Raw genomic sequence first — 11,262 nt, forward strand, 5'->3', positions numbered from 1 at the left:
TTTGCATACCAACAAATTTTTTTCAATAACAGTGTTACTGCATTAGGTACAGTGTAGAAAAAACTATTTGACAAAGATTATTACATGTGCAAAGTTTGATATATTTTTGAACAAGTGTGGAAGTTACTATACTAATACTGTACTGCGTTCAAAAAATAACATTGCAATTATTCAGAATTTATTGCCCATACATGCATAATTTTTGTCACATTCGCATTGTGTTATATATGTATTTATAAGTAGGTACACGCTGACATAATTATGACAGTATTTGACTTACAACTATTTGTTTCGTGTTACAACTTAAAATCCATTGCGGCCTATACAGAGACCATATAAACTATAATATATTGGCGATAAACGATTTAAAGTTACACTATATTCTGTTTTAAATATCTATTTGAACAATCTCATTATTCTGTACAGATAAAATAACAACTTATTTACTTACATCACGGCTGTGACGTATGAATCATTATAGCATGATTGACGGCTATTGGCATTCGGCTTACATTTGTTTAATATTTATGGGGACATTTAAATGTAACTTTGATTTGATAGTAGGTATGTCTACCTATATAATTATTAGTTACATAGGGTATTTATAATTTAAAAAAAACATTATTCTGTAACATTATGAACAATCAGCTATAGTGACAAATACCAACTATAATAAAGTCTATATAGGTATTTTTATACAATAGGTAGGCACATACTACATACCAGTATACCACTAACCACATACTACAGACGTCAATTATACACTTATACGTTATACACTCGTCTACTTTATCTGTGTTGCAACTTACAGGAATAAGTTTAGAATGGTTAATGATTAATATTGATTTTGTTCCATATTTACAAGTAATAACAACTTTCAAAAAATATTCAGTGTCAGAATTTTTATTTCAAGTAAGTATTACCATCGTATTATAATGATTAAAATTCTAAATGTGTAGCAAATTTGAATTTTACTCAATTGACAATTATGTTATACCTACCGGAAGCACTGCAAGTAGGGAAAACTCTAGAGCGGGGGCTCCAGAACAACCATTAACTATTATTTATCAATTAATACCTACAACAAAACAAAACATTTTATCCGGCAATAGTGTGAATTGTATGACAATAATAATTTAATATTATACTTGAATGATGGGCATTTGAGCCATTTGTAAATTATATTAACGGTTTGAAACTAATTTTGATTCAAATACCTTTAATCGCAATTCAGAAATATAATCATCACATTTTATAAAAATTATATGTAGTCAAATACATACAGCCTATATAGGTAATACGATTTGCCTAATAAATATCCCCAGAAAAAATAACCCCGGAAAAAATAACCCCAAAAAAAAACCCCCCCAAAAAAAACCCCAAAAAATAACCCCGTGAAAAAATAACCACGGAAAAAATACAATACAATTTCAATAATATAATAATAATTTAAAACAAATTTTCAATTTTTTCAGATCATATCTGATCAATATGGCCGTGCTCTGAATCGTTTTTATCGTAGGTAATCAATAATTTATCATTGAATCTAAAATCAACGTTATTTGTGGGAATATAACAATTGTACGTAGGTAAAAGGTATATTATACATTTTGTCTCATAATCTCATATGGGGTTTTTTTCCGTGGTTATTTTTTCCGGGGTTATTTTTTCGCGGTACCAATATTATAGGTACCTACCTGATACCAAGTATCAAATAAATAATAATGTCCAATTTTAAAGTAATTAAAGATTAGGTAAGTATTAGTGTATATCTGCACTTATTTAATAAACAATATAATATCTCTACATCAGACACTATTACCGTCTATCACCTTACTTAGTCCTTACCAGAACCCCCACAAGGGGAACTGTTGGATTTGGAGTACAGGGGTCCGTTGAAATGAATTAGTAATGTTTGAAATTTATGGGGCCAGCAAAAATATTAAGTACAGGCAAGGGCACCAAGCCACCAAAATGTGAGAGCCCTGGTCTTTACTGTTGTCGATTGACTGTTGCAACATAAATTTATTGTATAATTATAATATAGTAATGATATAATATTTTTTATAATTTATTGTATTCGCTTATAATTTATTAGTTACCTATTAGTTATTAAGTACTATATTATATACATATACTCTGTCCAGCCAAGCCCTGATTTACCAATTCACGGGTCCAGTGCAATTTAAAATGTTGGGACCCTAAATAATAAAATAAAATTGCATTGTTAAAACCATAATTATTTAATATAGAAGAACACTATACATTTTAGAGTATACTTAATAACGTAATATTTATATTAACATTTTTTGATATTAAAAATAGATACATAATATGCAAAATTAGATATTATTATACAAATTTTGTTAAAGTGTTCATGAATATTTTCTCGGCTTCTGTTCTGAAAACTCTTCAAAAATATTGTCAAAACCCAGATTTGCTGTTATATCATTTGTCGATATATAATATTTCTAGAGCATCTACATTTTTTTTTGGCCCAATATTGATCATAATCTATTTTTATTCTTTTCAATGATGAAAATGATCTTTCACAATAGGTAACGGGCATTCTAAGAAAAATTTATGCGGCCCTCATTTTTTTTTTTCCAGTTTTGAACCGACGACGCCGCAGGAACTGCTTTCGCATTGCTTCCGCGGGAAGTGCGGCCGTCATTATAAGTCGGAAAAAGAACTATAATTTACAATCTACCAAAATAGCCAACTGCAAAATCCAAATACCATAACAGTTATATGGAGTGGTTATCGACGTTATACTGTTATAGACGGTAGTAGACGACAGTTGTAACTTGTAGGTAGGCTACCTATTTGTCCCATTTATGTCGTGTATTCGTGTGATTGAGATCTGTCCGATACAGAATAATGCTTTTGCATTCACCGTAAAATATAATAATATACAAAACAAAAAATAAATAAATATGTAAATATTCATTTTTTTATTTTACTTTTATTTAAGAAAATCTACAATCTTTACAATTTTGCATAGTAAGTAGGTTTGATAAAATACAGAAAAATATACTTAACAGTGAGTCTAGGGAGATTACCCAGTGGCGACACCCTACAACAGGAGATCTCAAACTTATATAAATAAATAATAATGTACCCCTTTTTACCAATACAATTTGTAGTACCCCTTCACCCCTTCTAGGTTACTAAAATATATAAAAAAAAAATATTTTCTCTTTTTGAATTTAAAGGTTTTTTGGCGAAAAGTACCCCCTAGAAAATATTGACTATTGTGTACCCCCAAAGGGTACGAGTACCATAGTTTGAGAACCTCTGCCCAACAAGTTAATAATGTTAATTATATTTTTTTATAACATTTTTGTTAATCAGCCAACATTTTGTTTGTCCCGAATTATGATAAATAGGTATACAACTAATTTTGTTTGTCTGTTGTCGGTTGGCCCCATCTGGCCCTCTTTCAATTGGGCCCAGTATATATGTCCCATTTTCCCTTACATAATTATGGCCCTGTTAAGTCCAGCAAGAGAACCTGTCGCACCAAACTCGGTTCGTTTGCACATACCCAAGCGACACCCTGCCATCATAAGGGAACTGGCTTCAGTAGCTTGCAGAGTTACAAGTGGGAAACGTAGAAACGCTCCCTTCTCTCACAGGACAGATACATTCATCATTATTTATAATATTTATAATTTATACCTATTATTGTTATTTATATTTATATTTTATTAATGGTAATACCATAGAATAGAATAATACACCATTGTCCATGTTACATTCATAGATAATAAAGATATGGATAGGACATATTGGTCTTATCAGCGGTCTTCGAGGGGAACAATTGAGGACAAATAAAGAATACATATATTGAGTATCGACTATCAATATAAAGGAGCCTCAATTGCCTTCCCCTCCGGGAACGCGGCCTCAAATGTATTTAACATAGGCGTGGCCTATCCATATCTTTATTATCTATGGTTACATTATATATTAAGTTGCCAACTTGTTATTTGTTCTCAATTATTATCAGAAAATAATCTTTGGTAGATAATGTTATCATTTTTTTTTTTTATGAACTCGTGACATGTGAGGTCTGTTATGTGGCTTTTAATTTTTATATAAACATTCATGGTAAATTAGTAACACCTAATCTTAGCTACTTCCAATAATTTAATTCAGGTACACAGTCTTCAGTTTAATATTATCTTAAGTAGTTATATGTTTGCGTGTATTAAAAAATAAAATAATATAATATAGGTGGAAGTCTCATACATCAAATATGCCTAAAAAGAAAACTGGACAGAGAAAGAAAGCAGAGAAGATGAGGGCTCGGCAAAAAGGAATTAGGTCAGCAAAGGACAATTTGTCTTTGGCTAAACATCCTTGCAATGCAACAATGGTAAAAAAATTAAACTTTGTTTACTTTATACATTATAATGAATGTTATAGTTAACATTTTATTGGGAAATTGTATATGGTTAAAATAAAATAATTTAACACTGCTAGGTTATTATTAAACCAATTTTATTTTAATGAGAGTAATTTATCTAAAAATGTGACACTATTTATGGACTTTTAAAAAGTAGAGTGTAGGTATACATCTTGTTTTAATGTTCAAAATATTATTTCTTTTACCTTTTTTTAAAAAAATTATTGTATTCTACTATGTATGTAAATCACGATTATCTATCTGGGAAGATAACCGTGTTGTAAATACATATTATAGTACAATCCATTGGGTTTTAAACCCCTTTAGATGCACAAGTGTTCGATGTATAAAAGTACCTGTACAAAAACAATATCCAAAATAGGTAGTTTAAATTTAAAATTAAAAAATTAATATAGATGATATTTAATTTTTGTATTATTCCTATTATCTTTTTTAGTAACCACAATGTAGTTAGTTCTGTCTACCATGTATATTGAATAGGTATATAAATATTTAAACAGTTTTAACTAAACAACTGGTTTAGCTAAGTATTTTTAACTGGAGTTTTTCAATAAAATTATTATAAAAACAACCAATATAATACAATAAAATTAATTAAAATTTTTTCTTATTGATCCAAAATCCAAATAAAATAACTGACTAATATATTTTATCAGCTTAATTACTATATTCTATTCAAGATAAGTTTACCCTTTTGACCGACAAAATCTGGTTGAGTTTATACAACCCTCCCATAAATGTCATTGAATCTGAGCTCTAGTATCGACTATCGAATATTGTGATACCATAAGATGTATGCTCAGTGAGCGTAACATAATATACTGTTTACACAAAACTCATTATTAATGTCTGAAGTTTGAAAGTGGGCAAACTTAACTTCAATAAAGTATTTAATTGTATTTAATTTTTTTTAATATCAAATTTTTTTTCCAGGAATGTGATAAATGCAAGAAGTAAGTTTTACAAATATGTTGAATACCTATGGTATGGTATGTATACCAATATGGTTGAATGACATATACATTTATTTTTTTAAATTTTGTTGACTTGTTCAAAATTATATAATAATAATCAATGCTAGGTATTATGATTAATTTATTTTTGAATGTCAACATTTGGGGAATGAAGACATGCACCAGTAAATGTCACATTCACTAAAATTTGTGGCAAATATCAATTTTTTCTTAGATGTAGTCATTTAAAAAAAAAGATATATCACATTATTTTATTTTATATTAAATTACTTGTTGGAACAAAAAAATAACTCAAAAAGATAAACTACAAATTAACTATACATTTATATTAATATATTTGTTATAAATTAACCATTGATAAGCAACAACTGATGATAATTATAATAATAATTGATTGAGTCACTTCTTTTTACTTTAGGAAACAAAAAAATCGGGCTTTTTGTTATTTTTGTCAAAATTTACAGCGTTTGCCTCAATGTGCAAGTTGTGGTAAAATAAAATGTCTTATGAAGTCAGGAGATTGTGTTGTTAAACACCCAGGTGTCTATACAACAGGAATGGGACTAGTGGTATGAGTAATATAATATATAAGTACAATAAATACAATTATTTTTATAATAATTATAAATTCAACATTTAGGGTGCTATTTGTGATTTTTGTGAAGCGTGGGTGTGTCATGGTCGAAAATGCCTTACAACTCATGCTTGTGTTTGTCCCCTTCAAGATGCAAATTGTGCTGAATGTGAACGTGGAACGTGGGATCATGGTGGTCGTATATTCATGTGCTCTTATTGTTCAGCATATCTTTGTGAAGATGATCAATTTGAGCACCAAGCTTCATGTCAAGTTTTGGATTCAGAAAATTATAAATGTAATGTATTCAACTAAAATATTGAATGATTTATTAGTATAAGTGGACACCTGCCCTATACATCTGTAAATTGTTTCTCGATTGTCAGTATGACTCGGGCCACAGAAAAACAAAATTTTGACCACAAAAAAAGAAGAATTTTTACAAGTAAATAGGTTTGCCAGTAACTTTGTGATAAGCAATAAACACCGTCACTGTGTTCACCAACTACTCCACATCCCATCAATAAGCCAGATTCCATGTCAAGCCTAGCATAATTAGTATTTATAATCAATGGTAGAAAATATATTTAATTATGTAGGATTGTTTTGTGGTGGATGAATTGAAGTCAATGAAATGACGTACACCATGACCATGTCTGGGGACGGTGATATGTGTCAGCCAGATCAAAACTCATGTTGTTGATGATATACCTATTTATGATTGATATGTTTCTTACCATAACTAGCCTTTTCTTGGTTCTTCCTAACACAAAATAGTTTTTTTATGTAATTTCATGATCAAACAACAACTACCTACCAAAGGTATCATTTAAAAGTTACTTTGAATTAGTAATTAAAATTTAAAAATTCCTATTTCAAACTCCTTAAAAATTGAATATGTGGTCCCATTTTTTATGATGTTGTAAATTAATTTATACAAATTTTAAAACATAAGAATTAATTTTTAAAATTAATTACAGGCCAATCATGCAATAAATTAGGACAGTACAGTTGTTTGAAGTGTAAAGTGTGTTTCTGTGATGAACACATTAGATGTAAACGTTTCAAGTATTCTGAAAAAGATAGAAATTATCCATGTCCAAAGTGTTCTTATCCAACAGCTGAAGTCAGTGATTTATCATTATCTTGTAAGTATACTAATATACATTTTGTTTTCATTAGTTAGTTAGTTTCAGATTGTTTCTAGTATAAATAATTACGTACATCTAAATTGAAATTGATACTTTAAATTATTTTATTGATTAGCCTTAAACATATTAATTCAACTAACAATATTTAAAAATAAGAATAATTTGGAAACAGTAATTAAGAAAAATATTCAAATTCCTAGCAAAAACAGTATTTTAGTACAAATAAAAGTACTTCAAAAAGTATACTTTCAAGTACAGTAAAGTCTCACTAATCAGGACCAGATTGGACCGGCTCTATCCGGATTATCAAAAATCCAGATCAAACGGAATGACTTTTTTTTTTAACTTACTAATAAATATAAACTAAAAACACCTTATGTATTTATAGAAATTCAAAATTTATTGATTTACAATTTTACATTTCACATTATAATTGCTATTATTACGATAATATCTTAATCATGGGCATTCCCGAATTTATATATTGTACATGAGTACTCAAGTATGAAATATAGATTGCCCAGATTAGCGAGACTCTACTGTACTTACAATTTTTTTTACCTTAAAAATCAACCTAATCAAAGTTTTTTTTTAGCATTTTCATGCCTTACATTAATTATATGGAGCATCTAAGAGAGTATCATTCAGTGTAACTATAAATTACTCATCTGTTCTCTTTGTCAAGGTATTTCAATTAGCGGTTCAGATTTATTCAAAATAAAAAATATATTCCTTATAAAGAAAAATATATTCAATATTTTTTTTTTCAAGTGATTAAATTCAAGAAGTATAAAAAATATAAACTAAAAAAAAAATTATTTGAAAATTAATATAAATTTTAAATACAGATACTTTGAGAAAGTATTTAAAATACTTTATCCAGGGTGGGGCAGCAAAACTGAAACTTTCTTGATGATTTATAAAATACACAGACACACCACACACAATCTCTTAAACACAGACCGAACAAATAAAAAACAATATTAATATTAACGAATTACAAAATATACAACTATTAAGTATGAAAAAAAATTTTAATTAGTTGCCGATCTATTAAATTTAAATTTTATATAGGTTAAGCACTTTTAAGTACCTATTAGGATTACACTACCTAACAATTATTTTACTCATGTTTTCCAACTTGAAAGACCTTTGAAGATCTGACGGTGTGTTTTTATAAATATCTAATCTCCTTATTTTGTACGGGTCTTACTCATTAACACAATTAACAATGATAATTGATGATAATATGAGCAATTTTCAATACTATATATATAAGTTATAATTTATAATTTATAAAACATGTGCTAGATCATTTATTTATATTTTAATCTATAAATAATCAATATATGCATTTATATGATCAAAAATGTCAAAAATATGCGAAATGAGTTTGCATATTTGTAATTAATACTTCATAGATCAAATTTATATCATACTCAAGTATAATTCAGGTTACACAAAAAAAATAAGCAGTATGCTTGTCTTAAAGTCTTCGGAGTGCTATAGACATTTTTGTTATGTTACTATGATTTAAAAAATGAAAATTGAAAGTATTTTTCGTTTTTATATTTCTACATTTTTTTATATTGTTTTTTTTTGTATATTTTTCACTTTGTGATGATGATAACTGACAAATAACACTGAAAAATTCTGATTTTACTTTTATTTCTATAATTTTTCCTCAATTGTGAGTGATAAAATTTTGTTTTTGAATTCTAATTCTATTACCACCTAATGCGTAGTGAGTAGTAATATAAAAGTTGTTTATTTTTTTTTGATATTCGTTATATTAGTCGGGGCTGGCCACGTTGCAATATAAATATTTTAAATTTCCACCATTCTAATAATAATGTTGCAAAAACATTAAGTATTTCATGGTGTATTGATGGTTTCTAATAATACCGTCCGTGTGATCATACGATAATATTTGATTAGTTAATTCTCAGTAATGTTTGTTGTATTATTTCAACATTGTTTGTGTTCATGTATTAATGTAATTTATAAATTTGTTATGGGAAAAGATAAGTTCAGTTTAAAAAGTTATACATTTGAATTTGTTTATAATGTAAAAAATAAGTTTTTTGGGTGATTAAGGTGTACAATTTTTGAAATTGCTTTTATTTTTTTATTTTTTGATGGTTAGGTGCTTTTTGTCCCAAACCCTGCTCATGAGTTATAATCTATTTTTCTTTCTATTATATGAAAATGAAATGTAATATTACGTATTTTTAATAACTATAAATATTTATGATTACAGCTCGTAATCATAAATATGGCCGACAAACATATGAGGAAGGTGATGACGATGATGATGATTCATATGCTTACGGAGCTGGTAGTTCTGGAGCAAACTATGGAGGATATACATATGATGAAGGTATTTAATATTAACAATATGATTTATATTTAAAAACAAAATTAAATTTTGAAACTTTATTTTAATAGCTGAATATAGTGATGATGACGACGATGATTACTCTTCAGAAGATGATGATGATGATGATGACGATGACGATGACGACGATGAAGAAGAAGATGAAGATGGCGACAAAGACAAAGCAAAAATTAAAAAATAAATTATCATTATATATTTGATAGTAATTATATAAAAAAATACAAAATTAATCAATCTTATTAATTGTCTTATAATCTGTTTCTATCATCTATCTATATTATGCTATCATAATTCATAGTCTTCTGTTTTACAGCCCATGTTTCCTTTTCACAAATGTATTTTACAGTATAACTTGGACACTTAAGCATTTGCCAAATTGTTTTCTGAAGCCCTCAAGAATAAAATTAACCTTTTCAAGATCTCCCCCATCATAATTGCCTGTTTTACTAAAATAATAAACTTGTATCATGCACATAGGATAGACTTCATTGGAAGGTTACTCAAAACAAAAATTGAGTCCTCAAAAATTATTGAGTATTTAATAGTTCAGTAATAAAATCACCAATCATGTCATTAAAATTCAATATTTATTTGTAACTTTTTGTAAAAAAAATATTAAAATACACATTTTACCTGTATCTGTATAAGAATTGATTCTGAATAATGTAATTTATTATTGACTAGTGTTCTTATGATGGCTAAACAAAATGGAATAAATATCAGTGAAATATTTTTAAATATTAGCTATAGATTCTGTTCCTTACTATATGATTTTAAAACTTGTTTTAAATTTTGTATCGTCTGAAAGTTTTTATTTTATCAAGTCAGTACGAACTACAGACACACTATTTCCACTAAGTTGTATTACCTGTACTGGCTGTACTAAAATATGTTAAATTATATTATCATCCTAGTATTCTATGATAATTATTGGTCACTATTTTTCATTATCAATATTTTGCCTACATCTTGATCACCGCCATTACCTCAAATAGTTACTACCCACCAAAAATAAAGTTCTTATAAAGTAGGTACCACAGAATAAATTAAACTAGATTTTGTATACTACATTTTGGTTGTCTGTGAATGACCGTGATAATCATTATAGATAGGAGATTTTTCTGAAATTAAAAAAAAATCCCAATAGCCTTATTTTAGATTTTTAGCAGAGCCACAGATTATATTATAATCTGTAATAGTATCTACATAAATCACAACAACTGGTTTTCTGCACAACTATAGATATTTCCAATTTTGGATGAGTTACAAGTCAAATACAGGCCATTGACAAGAGAATAAATGTATAGTTTATTGATAGATAATTTTATGTAGATTTCATTTAAATGGTCAGCGTACTCAGTTCAACGAAAATTCAAGTCATTATCATAAGAAGTCTTAATATTTTAAATAGATTTTGCATCACATCTTAAAATTATGTTAACATTGTCACCTTTGTCAATTTCATATACATTTATGATGCCTTGAAAATCATATTTTATTCAAAAAAATTAAGTTTTTAAAAAAAGATACTTAATTTGAAAACATCGTACATTGATAATTGTATAATGTTATCACAACCGTAATACCTCAGAATAGATAAAATTTAATCTATTCTGTGGTAATAGAGCCAATGAGAGTTCTCGTCTTCTATAGACCTTATACTCATGATATAAGGTCTATGCCGTCTTCTCGTTCTCGATTTCCCATAGGTCTTTAGCAATGTACCTATGGTG

The 11,262-nt window shown here is 27.8% G+C and overlaps 1 protein-coding gene across 1 annotated transcript; it reads left to right on the forward strand.

Moving 5' to 3' along the window:
* The first annotated feature begins 4,026 nt into the window (after positions 1–4,026).
* On the forward strand, positions 4,027–9,772 carry LOC111033171 (zinc finger protein 330 homolog). The gene is made up of 8 exons (XM_022313791.1): positions 4,027–4,161; positions 4,240–4,381; positions 5,366–5,385; positions 5,825–5,975; positions 6,047–6,278; positions 6,961–7,128; positions 9,392–9,511; positions 9,580–9,772. Exons 2-8 carry the CDS (start codon positions 4,262–4,264, stop codon positions 9,708–9,710), a joined length of 942 nt encoding a protein of 313 aa, XP_022169483.1. The 5' UTR covers positions 4,027–4,161; positions 4,240–4,261; the 3' UTR covers positions 9,711–9,772.
* The last annotated feature ends 1,490 nt before the right edge of the window (positions 9,773–11,262 follow it).

This window comes from Myzus persicae, unplaced genomic scaffold, assembly GCF_001856785.1.
Source record: "Myzus persicae strain clone G006 unplaced genomic scaffold, MPER_G0061.0, whole genome shotgun sequence".
Lineage (NCBI taxonomy): Eukaryota > Metazoa > Arthropoda > Insecta > Hemiptera > Aphididae > Myzus > Myzus persicae.